Raw genomic sequence first — 15,445 nt, 5'->3', positions numbered from 1 at the left:
AAAGCCAGTTGTTACAGACTTAACAGTCAGACTATAGATCTTATATCCTGACAAGTATCTTCCAGTGGCAGAAGGCAGCTCTCCCATTGAGCCAGTGGTGTTCAAGTGTTTGCATTTTAAAAGTTATATGTAATGCAGTTCTGGGAAGAAAAGAACGTGCAGCTTTACGATATGCAATTCTAAACTAATTTTGGTTTAATTACTTCTAAAATTCTAAATTAAAATCCAAGCAGATGATTTACACACTAACAATTTCTCCCAATGTTGCCCATCACTAATGCACTGTACCCTACTCAACCACAACAGATGAAATCCACATTTGTCTCATGGAAATCAGAAAGAATTTCAGCACTGATTTTTAGAAGAAAGATTAATATCACTGAAATTAGCATCTTCTCCAAAGGAAAGGACATCCATCAGACCTGTATCCTGTAGCAACTATACTCATTCAAAATAAATTCTGCACATGCAGGATATATTTTTAGCTCTCTCCTAGTATCTTAATCTAAAAAAAAAAAAAAGCAAACTTTAAAAAAACAAACCCCTAAGAAACAAATTTTTCAGTGCATTCAAGTTTGCATTTCATAGCATCTGTGCCAACATCTTTATCTAGCAATTAAGTTTACAGAATTTATCTCAGTTATATAAGAAGTAGTGATACAATCTAAACAAACTCTGAATAAAAGAAATCAATAGAAACTAAATCTGAGACTTCAACGATACCAGCTTATCACTCTCAGTTTTGAATACTACAGATTCCCAGTCTCACCCACAAATATTTTGTGTCTCACAATATTTAGAGTATATGTGTGAAGGTGAATAAAGTAATTCCTTCATATTTAACTCACTCCATTAGTAAGTTAAATGTGTCCTACTTCAAACTGGTTTTACAGAGAATAACAGTCTTCCAGTGCTGATAGCTAGTTTACTTCCTCATTTAGTTGGTGTGGTCAGCTGAAGAAACAATTGACAATCCTGTCATTAAACAGATGAAATTAAATCCATCAAGGGGCAGACAGCCCAGAACTCTTACTGACTTTGTCTTGCATGTGGCATTCATGCTAACATACCACAAAACAAGATCTTCCTTTAGCAAAAACATCATTCAACTCATTTCTTCAGACCCTTTTTGGGTAGGTATCAGCTGCCTTCAATCAAGCTCCAAGAAACATTCAATACAAAGAATTCTGATATTTCTCTGTGACCGGCCTATTTTCTAGTATCAGAACTGGTGCTTCAAGAATAAAAAAACCCAAAAGCAATTTCATTAAAACTTCCAGTTTATAACAATATTGATCATGATAAACAAGGCTCTTTTAAAAAGACCGTGAGTAGCAAGAAAAACTACTTGTCAAAATAAATTTTTCTTGCCTTTTGACAGGAACCTCTTTAAACTCAAAATAGTCACTAATTTCTCAGCTACTGCTGCACATTACTTCCTGTGTTTTTGAAAAAGCAACCCTTAAAGGAATTTGAAAACAAAGTGTTGAGAATGAACTCACATAACCCAATTCAGAACTTGACCTGTTGTTATTGCTTTGTATTGCTATGAATTGAAGAGTGATTTTTTTTACCTACCAAAACAAAAATAACCATAACCATGAACATAGGACTAAAGGCTAGACCTCGTACAAAGCTTCCACGGTAAGCAATCAAGTTCCTGAAAGTTGAGACTACTATTTTCTCCTCCACTCATCATTTTTAAAAAAATCAGCAACCGAAATTCTATGTAAATATAAACAAGCCCATGTCACAGTGCCAAATTGATTTGGTAGATGCAATCTGGGTCCATGAAGAGCTTAATACTGACTTGCCTAAAGTCTGGATCACAATGAAACTAGGGCAACACCCTGTCTGCTGCTGAGAGAAACAGCTCTGGACACACAGAGTAGCAGGAATGAATGCACCTACGGGATTTCGGGAGTCAGCTGGGAAGGCACTTGGAAATCAAGACACTTACAAAATTAGACAGCTTCAGAGTATGAGGGTTTGCTTTTCATTGTTTATTTTGTTGGGGTTTTTTAAATTAGTGTCCTAAATCCAGTTTTAAATAACTAAAGCCTCCTACTCATGTCAACTTACATTTATTCTGTTTAGCTCTTCCTCTAAATTTATAAAACCGCCTTTAAATAGTCCTATTCTTTGGTAGCTTTCATTAAAATGACTCACATATTTAAGTTTATCTGAACAAAATAAAAAATGACAAATGGAATCCTGTGTTTCCCAAAACTACAATGTCTGAAAGCCTTTTCTATGCTGTAAACTAAGTTGAAGGGTAACTGCTTTTCACTAATGAAGGACAATTTATGGAATTAGCTATCTCTTTTTGGTTGAATTTAATATTATTCAAAAAGATAATGCATTACTCTTCAATAAGCATACACATAAATGCAAGTTCCTGAATACTTCTGAGCTTTTACCTGAAAAGGAAGCAACAACAACCTCTTGGATAGATGTTCCCAGAGTGTTCATTATCATAAGCAGTCACACTAACTTCAAGCTGATGTCCCCTAACAGTGAACACGAGATCCAGCAATCATTGGCAAGCTCAGGCCCATGCCCCTGAAGTGACTGGGCACCAACTGCATTTGCCTAAGTGATTACCCACTAGAGGGAGTCGCTGTTTCACACATTAAATCCCAGTTGGTAAATGATCAACATCAAAAAGTGACTCCTCTGTCGGAGCACCAGAAAATACTACTATAAGTAAAACAAAACGTGAAGTTCAGAAATAAGGCAGTACAAAAAATGACATTAAAGTGCCGTTAGAAAATAAAATAAATAAAAAAAAAAACCCACAGGTATTTTAGCTTTTCAGAGATGTTTCTCATACACTGGTAACTGAAAACAAGTTTTGCCAACATACGCTCCTACAGAGCCTCCAATATAATGTATGTTCTCAAATATGTTCTAGCTATAAACTGTAAATTTTACAGAAGTAAACAAGTTTTGTGCATATTAGTGCAAAATGGGATTTATGGTACTTCATGTTGTATTTCCCCCGTAATGTCAGGGGCAACATTACTGGGGCATGGGATAAATTGGAGTCTTCTATGTACAAAATTCAAACAATCGTTTCTCAAGGCTGAGGCCCCAAAGTTTCTTAATATGCTGGCAAGGGAAAAAGACAAAGGCCATTAAAAACAAGGGACATACAATTTCAGTTGATTTTCCACAGTCTTTAACATTTTTTATCAGTAACTGCTTTATCTTTCAGATCATAAGCAAAGAGGGACTTTTGGAATCCTGAGATAAAAAGAAACCTAATTCTAATTCCCAAAGATCAATTACCATGGGTGATGTGTTTACTATGCTGACAAAACCACTGAGGCCTTCACACAGAAACATTAAGGTTACCAGTTCCTGCATATGAAATGTCTTGTTGAAAGTGTGGAATCAACAAATATTAGAAACAAGACAGTACTTGACCACTCAGAATAGCAACCTATTATTTTTCCATATTATTTCTATAGCCAAAGATTTCACTTCATTCTTTAACACATATCCTTTGATAACAAATAGAAGATACTAAAGAAAAATGAAAAAAAAAATACAAACACAGACCCATGCTGTATTTTCATTTACATCGGATCTCAACACACACTTCAAACAAGCAATCTGCAGCATGAGCTGTGTTCTGTAATATACCTGATAAACCTGTCTTGGAGATTTTGAGCAAGAGCTGGAAACCACAGAAAAACCTCCATCAGATCGTAGTATTTGAAGCTTAATGTCTATCTCCTTTAGGTGATGATATTCCATAGGTTCAGGCGTGTATGCTTCTCCTGGTGCTAGCCAGCCAGATACATCCTCCTATTGAAAAATAAGAAAATATTTAATCCTCATTCCCAAAGGAAACAGACTGTAAAGGCAGTTACACATCAAGGGTATTTATTTTTCAAATACACCATACTTAAGAATAAAATGTAAGTTTTCATCTATGTCAATATATAGCTGAACACTGCCAAACATTCCTGTACGTAGCACACTCAAAAGCAGATGTGACAGAACAATTAGAGGCATAAATTTTTCACTTTTTTAAATATAACCAAGCAGCAACTTAAATGCACTTTAAAAATCTATTTTATTTTATTTTTAGAAAGTACATGAATCTACATGCATTGTTAAAATACAATAGTAAAAAAGGTGTTGTGTTAACCTAAACAGACTCCTGCTATTATTTTACTTCTATAAAACTCCAAAGCCTGTGTCCTTACTGACTAGCCACTCAGAAGTCCTGAAATAAAATTGCATAAGGCCAGTTGCTTTGCCTCCATGCCAGCTGGCCAAAGAGCAATCAGACAGCTCCCAAGTTCCGCATCCATTCTTCTGAGGGTTATACAACTCCCTTGGATGAAGTTCTCTTACACCCAAGAGAAACAATTTGGATAGCTAATCCCTTTTTCTTAATGATGCATCTCACTTCATAGCCCCGTAGCCAAGTCAAAGCTTTAAAACACTCTCATGCCATACCATGCCATCCCTATCGCAGTTCCCTCCCATGGATGCAAACTCTTCCATTGTTGCAGTTTCTGTATTTGTTCCACATGCCAGTCCCAGCTCCCTTTTGAAGGAATAATTGCTTGTCATGGCATAACTTGCATATAAATCTTGCTGTCCAGTGCTACACAGTAAGCACCACTTTGTGATGCCACTGACAAGAAAATCAGTTTAGGACTGTTTTGCTCTTTGCAAGATAGTGCAGCGTATAGAGACAAAGAGGAAAGCATCTGGCAGATGTAGATCCACCAGTCCTAAGACAAAAAACATAAAGAACCTGCTATAAACTCACATTTTCAATGCTAATATTGAAGTGGAAAAGCACAGCCCTCAAACTGCACTAGAACTGTCCTCAACACCATCCTAAATCCTTCTGTTACACCTCGCATCTCAGCACTCCTTGCTTGCACACTTATTCTGGAGACACCATATTACAGCTTAAACCCAAGGAACTGTACAGAGAGTTGACCATATAGCAAACTCGAGACAGCAAAATATTTTTTGCTTTTAAAAAAGACAAATGCAAGTCAACAGGCATAAAAATGAGACATTCTCAACTACACTGAACACATCTTGTCAAACTCCCACAATGAACTTGCATCTCAAAGTCTGGCAGCAAATGCAGACACACATCTATTCTGGTACACACGCAATCACACCTGCACATTAGAAGTCCAAATAAAGTGGACTATAACACACTACTCTCTATTTTCCTCTGAAGAAAGTGGAAGCAAGACTCCTGTGCCTGTCAAACAAGGGAATACAATCAGCAGTCATGTCTAATAGGACAACCACTTTCCATCTCATAAGGAGTCAAAAAGAGAGAAAGGCAGGCCAAAACCAGGCTTGGAATGAAACTGCAGAGATTGATACTATGACAGAAACCACCTGGAACCAAATCTCAAAATGAAGGTATGAGACATGTGTCACAACACTTGTGGTGTATCTCGACAAGAAAACAGAACAGCTACAAGTAAGCGAGGGAACTGCTCTGAGGTGAGTAGCTGCCACCTTTCTAGAGCCCCAGCATGTTATCACAGAAACACTGGGAGAGACAGAGAGCACAAAATTATTTTTCTGATCATGATTTACATGATTTTTTCCTCTTGACAGCAGTAACACCTGACTACCCAATATGAGTACGTGCTCCTAGTACAGACAGTTGCATATTGTGAGAGAGCCTGGCCCACTTAACCTAGACAAATAAGCTCATACTCACAAACAGACACAGGTTCTCCACTGCAACCTGGCGCTCCTGTCTCCCACTCAGGGGAGCAGGTTTGCACAACCATCACTCACTGGGAATGACACTACCAGACTACATCTCTGTCCTGACCACAAAGAAACACCAGGTAGTACCTTAGAAGGGCACGACAGGGATGTGTGGGAGGACTTGAGTACATTGCTGGTTTCCTTTCTTTTTCCTAACAGAAGAGGGCCAGCACCTTGCCCTAAGACTTCAACATCCGTCTTGCAAGGGATTCATGTCCACCACTCCTTTACAGCTTCCAGATTAGTCCTCTGGCTATTCAAGCAGCCACATCCACACAAGAGAAGGAAATACCAGCTTCCAATTACAATACCACTGCTATGAGGTCATCTCTGGTTCATCCCCATTACCCTAAAGCACACTGGCTGCAAAAAGAAAAAAGCATACCCCAAACACCTGTCATAAATTACCTCCATACTAAATTAAAAAAAAAAAAAAAAAAAGAGAGAGAGAGAGAGCCATCTCTTTTGTGAAACAAAATCCGTGCTTATAATGCCTTCTCATACAAGTATGATGACACAACTGGTAAGCCTGCCCGGACATGACATGACTCCAGAACAGCCACTCAGAAATGTCTCTAGAAGCTTGCCAGCTCTGTGGAAGCATCTGTTCAGGTGAGACCGTGACCTTCACAACGTAAGTATCAAATGCGGTACTACACTTGTGCTATGTTAATCACTCCCTAAACCTGACACTGAAGAGCACAGTGCAAACACACAGAAATTACTCTACAGGAGTCAGTTAAGCTGCAACCAGCTCGTTAGCTCAGTGTCTATCTGACACTCATATCCCATGTTACAAGTACCCAAATTACTCCAATAGTCCCTTTACTCCAGGGTTAAATTGACTCACACATTCTCCTTAGTATTTTCAAGATGGCTTTGCTTGGAAAATAAGCTTCTGACCTGTCAGTGTTTCCTGTGTGTTAACTCAGAACAACACTTTTATAACAGCATATTCAGTGCTTATTACTGTGGAACATCTGAAACATATTATACCCCTGCAGCTTTGACAATTAGATTAGCATGAATATGTACTTCTAAAATATTTTAAATACTCATAAAACACTATTTTAAAAAGTGAGAAGTGCTGTTTGGATATTTGATTAGTAGTATGAGTCAAATGAAATTATCTAATCCACATTACGTTATGCAGAGGAATTCATACAGTATATCCAGCTCTGCCTTGATTGATAACCTCCAAAACATTACTTTAGCCAGTGTGGTTGCACCAGCTTTTTAAGTCAGAATGAAATAAGATGAAAGGGGCCATCAGCTGGACAGTTACCTGGGCTAGCTTGAAGCAGTCTAGATTACTCATTAGCTGATAATTTCCTCATGATCTTTGTTATAAAGCAGCCACAGGAAATGCCTCACCCATAATATAAATCAAATGTGGGAGAGGAAGAATCTATCTCCAGACTAGACAGCTTTAAGTAACTAAGTATTATCCTTTATTCTATTCTACTTTGGCAGTAGATTTAGGAGCTGTTTTCTTTAAACAGATCTAGTACAGACTAGACTAACACACAAATTATCATTCACATTCTTGTCCATAGCATCAAGAACATATAGGAACACACATGTGCTGTGTAGCGACCTATTTAATATCTGATATAAATAGTAAAATCTCTATAGATACATGCCCACATGACAGCAATATGTGCCAAATAGAAAATTTGGATAAATGTTATACTTTGCCTTTGCCTTGATGCCTTCAGAATTGGTGAAAAAAAAATTGTACACCTTGATAGTCAGAATTTGCATTAGCTATTCTGAATGAAAGCCTCTACATTTTATGAAGAAGACTAGCTTGAAGAAAGAGAAAGCCCATTTACATATTGTGAGAGAAGGCTTTTGCAATCAGTAAAATAATATTTTTAAAAGCCACTCTTCCCTAGGTCACGAAGCTACAATGTTTACTAACAGAATGCTGTTTAAAACCTCTTCAGATCTTTAAATGCTGACATTTATGAAATGAAGGACCATCTCCTCAGATTGAAACATGTCCTTGATCAGAAAAAAAGAACAGAAGAGATGGTATTTTTAATCAAACACCAACCTTTCCAACAAGAGGAGAGAAACAAAAACCAAACAAACCCCCCACAACCCTCTCCCCACAGTTTCTTCCTATTCAAAGGATGGATGAAGTACTCCTTCAGATGAACATTTTGTCACCCCTATGGGAGACTATCATGTCAAGCCTGTTGCAAACAGATCTAATAGAATACCTTGAACATTTTCCTAAACGCACAGACAAAAGCTTAATTAAATAATGATCCCGTGAGCTTTACCTTTCTTCTTCTAATATGCAACAAATTAAAAGTACAATAAAAATCAACTCTCCTAACCAGTAGATCAACATTAGACCAAAGAGCCTTCCACTGCATTTTTTTAATGATAAACTATGTCAGCTAAGTCAAACATCTCTGTGCAACGTCATTAACTGACAAGTATTTTACACAGACAAATAAGTCAGTCTGCAAGCTCAGTGCTCATGCCCCCAAAAAATTAAATAAGCTTTCTATGTAAAATGAGGGAACAAATGCCAGGTCATAACAGGAAGATGGTGCAATTTTACAGAAGTCGAAGTTTTCAAGTCTCATGACCACAAGCACTGAGTGTGACTGATAGTTTTAAACCTTTGCATACCAATGATCACCAAACGTTATGCTTTCTGTGCTTCTACTGTAGCCTAACTGTGAAAGAACAGTTACTGTTAAAATACTGTTAAAATGTACATTTATACAATCTTAGTCGTTTCTTCATCAGGTTTTCCTGACGGATATGGACTCCACTTATATTTGCCTCACAAAGCTCTGAGAATGCCAAAACATAGTGTATATTTAGTAGTTTCCCTAGAGTACAGAGAAAAGTTTTGGACCACAAACTGAATGAGTTTCAGCCCAGAATTCACATTGAAGTTGGGTAAATTACAAATCTGTTTAATGTCACAAACCATGGGTTGGTTAGTTCTCTGTTTCCATAACTAGTTTGGATTCATATGAAGAAAATCCTGAGCTCAGCTCCTTACCTCATTTATAAAGATGGATTTTAGACACATTTTAGAAAAGATTAATGAAGAGCATCACCTCTTGGATGTCTTCACCACCTTATTAGAAAATAACTCGAAATAAAATAAAGAAAGATATAATTTTAAAAAAAAATGCATTTGCTTTTGTTTCTTTCTCTCACACCTAAGTTGTTACTTAATCTACTGAAAAATAATTTACTCCACATCATTTTTAGATGTATAAATTAAAACAGAAAGCAGACCTTGGATATATTTTGTTCATTCTACACAGAGTTCACATCTTTCTTCTTAGGTGCTGTGATTCAGTGTATACTTGCAAATATTGAGAAAAAGTTCATAACATTACTACAGACTTAACGTACATTTTAATGTAAAACAAATTAGGAAGGTCGCCTAATTTCTTTACACAAAGCAAGCATCTTCCCCAATATTTTTTCTTATTTATTAAAATCCAGGTTTCTTGAAGCATTACATCAAGTTTACACAGTTTGAGGATGTTCTTTCTATGAAAACACGTATCTTTAGCATGTTCAATATAGGGTTTAAAAGTACTGTAAGTTTCTAGTACGATTCATATTTCAAGCCCAATTTTATCTTCCCATCCTAGCAGCCTTGATTACTTCTGTAAAACAACAGAGCTCCCGAGAACTCCTTCACTGTGACATTCCCCTCAAAGCAGTGAGAAAGAAAGGCCATCTCCTTGTAACTGGGAGATCGAAAGACTATTCGATGTCTTCACATTATTGGAAATCATTTGGTGGCACAGACTCTCCTAGAAGCAGTGATTGGTAGGACAGTCAAACATGCTTTTTTACTCTCCATGAGGAAGGGTATTTCTGTCTACTTCAGCTCTTGCTGCCCACTGCAGTATGCAGACTATACACTCTTTACCAGTATTATGTTCAAACATAAATGTCTAATACTTAATCAGACCTTGGCTCCTCTGTATACTTTTAAGACAGAGTGAGTTGAAAGCCACCCAAAGATGCCCTGTTATCTTTCTAAATGGACACATAAGCTCCATCAATGTATATTTCCCCAATTGCTGCATTCTGAAGTTCATGTCCTCAAAAAACTCTTGGGAGTTTTTTTAAGTAGTTGTTGACTCTTCTACCTGAGACTGCAGGACTAGCCACTCAGATTGATAGGCTGCAACTTCACATCTTCTGCTGAGAAAATAGGTCATCTTCTTCTCCGAGTGTGCTTCTAAGGCTCCTTCCATGTTGAACTTTTAAGTTCTGCTGTTTTTCTGAGGCCAGCCATGTCCAAATGTGAGTAAAATGAACAAAGCAACCATAGAAAATTCCTTCTTGGAGACAAAGCCAATTGGATTTGTCCAGCTTTTCTCTCATATCTCAGTAGGTTACTTCATGGTAGGACTAAAACCAAATCAAATTTAGATTTGCCATAAAAATATGCCAAATACAACACGACAGTACAAATTAAAGTTGCCATACCTCAAGACCTTGCAATTCAATTCCATCTTCTGTATCTTTCAATAGTTCAATTAGCCTTTTCTTTTCTCCCTCAAGCATAACAATTTGGTTTCCTGAATCCTTTGCTAACTGAAATATTTACAAAAAGTAAAAATAAACAAACTTTAGAACTCCATTAACTCAAACAGCACCAAAACAAAGTTTTTAAACTCTGTGAATTTAACATCTAAATCTTGCTTATTGCCATAATACAAATTAACACTGACAGAAAAAACCTAGCAGCCTACATATAATAAATTGATAATCTTGTAACAGTCTTTGACATAGTGGGGGTGCAGATATTTTTCTCTGGATGAAAAAATAATTATAACTACTAGGTCTTCACAGAAAAAAAAAAAAAAAAAAGCATGAAAAATCTGTTTTCTGACAGAAAGAAGTCTTCTGTAAATAAGGGTCTCATGCAGGCTACACATGAGTAACCTGCATACCAATTCCTTACCTATGCATGAGAACATCTTCCTTTAACTTAACAGTAAACACATTTAAAGAACATCTTCCTTGAACTTAACAGTAAATACATTTAAAGAAAGTCTTAGGAAATGTTTGCCCTCAAAACAAGCTATGTCCAGGCACAAACGGAACAACTGTTTCCAGTGCTCTTTAGCAAATACATATAAGCAGTACATCCCCACCAATATAAGCATCCAAGATGAGAACTATCTTATAATCTGCCATAAACAACACTTTTTAAAATCAAGGGTTTTTTCAGTTATGCCTAATTAGCGTAATATTATGTTTCTGACTAAAAAACCCATCTGTCTCCAGACGTACTTATATACTATTTTTTCATTTAACATTTAACAAAATGTTAATGATTTTATGCTTTAATGCTTACCTCAATGTTCTTTTTAATGAAATCCTGATTTTTACTCTTGCTATATGTTTTTTCTGTTTGATTAGGAAATTCATTTGTTTCTAATTCACTTGGATAATCTGAAGTTTGGGGAAGAAAAGTTGCTAAGTTATGATCATTCCTTTTCTGATTCAATGAGAGCAGTAATAACAGCAATCCCATTTAAATCTTTAACAAACATGTAAAGTGGATAAGTTTTTATATGCCATTTTCATTATTTATATAAACTATATTGTTATATTTAAAACATAACTATTGTCAAAATCTAATCTCATTTTTAAGCTTTTATTATACGAGATCAATGTTGAGAAGGCTAAAATACTTTTAGACTTCTGACCTCAAAAATGTTAAACATGGCGGCTTTAAAAGCCACGGCATTCCTTCAAACCCTATCATTGTTTCAGTATTATCATCAGTACAAAACCAGACAATAATTTTTTTGAAAACCACAGAACTATTTGGAGACATATCAAGTACATTTTTTAAAATAAAACAGCTGAAGAACAGATGATATAGTTGATATTATTATAACACAGCTTATAAAACAAATTTTGTTTAAAAAGAAAACTAGTCATAGAGCTGTAAAGCTATTAAACAGCCACATGATATTCTGACAACATCACACGTATGTTTTTTTCATCAGTGAGTTTCTACCCATCGTACTAAAATAGGCATAAATTCTGTTTTTCAGAGACTTTTACCAGTTTTAAAACAGCAATTCCTTTATGAACACCAAATCTTTAACACATTAAATAACAAGTCTAAGCAAATAAAACCAACTTCTAAGTCTCAAAAATTACTTCAAAAGTAGGCATGGTAGTTTTTGCTTTTTTTTGGAAAGTAGAGATTTTGGGTGGGCTATTTGCCTACAAAAAAAACAAACAAACAAACAACAAAAAAAAAAATTTAATGTGTTAGATAATAGAAGATAGACTATGGAAGTTTACATGGAAGTGACTCTTTTTCCCAGTGAGTAGATTGCAAGCAAACTCCCAAAGATATGAAATAAATTTCCTGCATCCTTTCACACACTATGGACAAAAACTGTAACATTCTCACCAATCAGACTTACTCTCAAATTGCAGGTAAATGATGTTGGATCTGACCAAGAAAACCCTGTCACAGTTCAAATGCACAACCCTCTACTGAAAGCATCCCAAACTATATTTAACATTACCAAGTAACATCTTGAATCCATCAAGGAACTGGATCATCTAAGAATCTACCAATCAATACAAACATGACAAGTTGTATCTTGAAATGAGCAAAACACACCAAACACCAACATAACATGGAACATACATCAAACATTACTTCTAAGCTAGATCTTTCTCTAACTGTAAAATAATCATGTTTGAGAGGGAGCTACCATACAGAACATCTCAAAACATTCCAGTAAAGCAAGGACAGATACAGATCACTGGGACAAAGAATACACTGAAGATTGCCATGGGTAAGTAAAAGAGAGACTGCAGCTCAACAAAGCTTGCATATGCATTTTGGTAGATTTGGTACAAATTTCAAAGATTTGAAACAAATCTTGATGAGACTGCTAAAGTAATATTATAAAACTAATAGATATATTCTTCTTCACAAGTTAAGCTCTTCTTGTTCAGGGTATATCTTTACAACAACTGTTACACAGAAATCCAAAAGCAACCAAAACGGGGAGTCTTAGCTATTCAGAAACCATATCAAAAGCCTCCAGCAGAAATACTAAAAGTAATTTATTGCTCATAAGTTTTATGGGATCTCTATTTCACGTATTCACAAACTAGAAGGATGTAGAACATCTCAGAATAGCATGAGCAACAGCAACTCCCAACCACACCTGGGCTGGGAGCTTCAGAAGCTATTGCTGTCCTGAATACTGGGTAATGAAACCTGCCATTGCTATGCAAGGATGCTCCAGCACAACTCAGAAATTGTGAAGGTGGAAGCTGAGGGTCTAGCTTCATTTTAAGGGAGGAATGAAGACACATAGTAGGAAGACAGAGAAATCAAAAGCACAGCACTGATCCAACCCAGTGTGAAGAAACATTTAATAACAAGAAGTTAAGGCCAGATACTGGTAGACTAGGACAAGTGATAAAATGATAAGGGAGCTGAGGTCTAGGTTTAAAAATTAAAACATAGAGTCACATTCTAACAAGTGCAGATTCTGCTGCTATCAGTGGTTTAACCTTGAGGAACACTCATTTATTATGTCCTTGTCATCTTAGGAGTCACCAGGAAGACAGATTCCTTCTGTTTACATAGAATGGTAGATGACAAAGAAATAAACAATTGCAGCTGATAGCAATGGCAGCTGAAGCTATTCTTCTCATGTCACAACACATGTGAGAAGTTACTCAACCACACAAATTTGAATTTCAAATAGGGAGAGAACAGAGGCACAAAAGCACAATTCCATTTATTTTGAAGTGTTGGACACACTACACTATTACCAGCATTTAAAACCTCTATACTGTGCATGTAAAGAAATGATGTCTAAAAGAATCAGCACAGATGTTTGGGTTTTGCCAGAAAGTACTTGATCCATAAAAGCAATGCATCCTTTAAAATAATCAGCATAACAAAATATAAAATGAGTTGTCTGAAGATTTAGGTTTCTCACATCTATACAATTTCTCCTGAAGACAAAAATTGACAGAAACTATACAGCAGCACTCTTCATTTTTACATGGTTTCTTGAATATAAGCCTATTAATGAAAGTTACAATACCGTAGAATAACAGCAAAGATAAGTTTTTAAAGAATTTCCACGAAGAACCAATGATACATTTTACAGCAAATCAGTTACACCTCATCATTTTGCAATGAAAGAAAAAAAAAAGTTTTATAAACCTGAAAGTACAAATTTTCTTAGCATGTTGAGTGAAATGTTTTAGGTAAGTCACAAACAAATTATTCTATTTTATCATTTGTAAAAAATTAGTAATTGTTGCTATTCCAGTAAGCAACGTTGCTTCTTCTGATTTCATTGGTCTAGCCACAAATGCCAAGTCTTCATTACCCATCCATTGAACATGTTTGTTTTACCATATCTAGAAATACAAACTATATCATTAATGAAGCTTACCATGATTAGGTTGGGTGTTACAGCAATCATAATCTTCTGGATTAATTTGTGTGTGAAATACTGAAGTACCTATTTCATCTTCTTTAGCATGGGAGGGATCTGCAAGGAATTTTTTCAGTAAAATTTAATTGAAATGTATTTAAAGAAGATCTAGTTTCACGTGTATCGTACTATAAGACCTCACACATGAAAGTTAAAGAAATTTAGTTGGATAAATTACACGGCCACCATATTTCTCAATAAATAAAGAAGGAGGAAAAGTGTAAGGTGTGTCTCATGAATAATTATGCTGGTTCATATGGCTGTTTTTGTTTTTAACAACTACAACAACTACTGCCCATACAGGACAAGTTATTACATTCTAGAAGACACAGCCCAAGGCCCTAAAGTTCAAATGCCTCTCCAGACACCACGTGATGAGTCATCTAGAACTCTCAATGAAAATAAAGTATCCACATCTCCCCAGCTGGTGTCTGCCTGTGCATGAATTATTAGAATTTCAAGTGGCTTAGGTCAAGGGTATAGAAAAAAAGGGTTCAAAGATCCTAGCATGCAAGAGTTATTTCAGTTACTCAAAGAAAAAAATTCCATCACGGTATTGACATATATCAACTAGAAGTATAAGTTACAGCACTAACTTGCAGTCTATACACACAGCACTTACAAAAAAAGGACTTGTACTGCAAAGAACAATATATATCACATATGAAAAATGTGTTTTTCACAGTGAAAAAAAAAAAAAAACCAAACAACATCCTGTAATAATGATGTTTAATGGACTTAACTGAAAGTATGATTTTATTACACAGAGCACAGGGACTGAATTTAAGGCTGTTTAATAATTTCTGATTTATATTTCTTCCATGAGTGTGTCAGAGGGGTTTTTTGTGTTTGAGAGGCTAGGACACATAAGTTATTAATAATTTTGTACCTGGAACTTACATTTGATTTCACAGCCATATTAAAAGCTAAAATTAAATAGCTCCACTATATAATTTCTTTAATGAAGCTCCTTATTACATTCAAGCTCTGAAAAGCAACATATATGAATTGCATTCCATTCAAGTATCAACCAGGGCAACTACAGGACATGAATTTAAATAAATAAATAAGACCTAAAAATAAGGCACTAGCATGTCACAGAAAATTCAAGATAAATATCAAGCTGGAGGAAAAATATAAATCTAAACTATGCAGGGTTTTGCCCATAG

General features: G+C 35.7%; 1 protein-coding gene across 2 annotated transcripts in view; it reads right to left on the bottom strand.

Annotated features, from left to right (window-relative positions):
* The window catches only part of FSIP1 (fibrous sheath interacting protein 1), an 82,379-nt gene that overhangs the window by 58,625 nt on the left and 8,309 nt on the right, over window positions 1-15,445 (bottom strand). For both annotated transcript variants that reach the window (XM_074909191.1, XM_074909190.1), the window contains exons 7-10: window positions 14,235-14,333; window positions 11,135-11,232; window positions 10,261-10,368; window positions 3,649-3,813 (exon numbers count right to left, since the gene is read on the bottom strand). In XM_074909191.1, coding sequence (XP_074765292.1) covers window positions 3,649-3,813; window positions 10,261-10,368; window positions 11,135-11,232; window positions 14,235-14,333 — 470 coding nt within the window. The remainder of the gene's footprint in view (window positions 1-3,648; window positions 3,814-10,260; window positions 10,369-11,134; window positions 11,233-14,234; window positions 14,334-15,445) is intronic.

Source organism: Athene noctua, chromosome 6, assembly GCF_965140245.1.
Source record: "Athene noctua chromosome 6, bAthNoc1.hap1.1, whole genome shotgun sequence".
In the NCBI taxonomy this organism is placed as follows: domain Eukaryota; kingdom Metazoa; phylum Chordata; class Aves; order Strigiformes; family Strigidae; genus Athene; species Athene noctua.
Note: the sequence above shows the minus strand (reverse complement) of the source record. Positions and strands in the feature narration are given on the sequence as shown.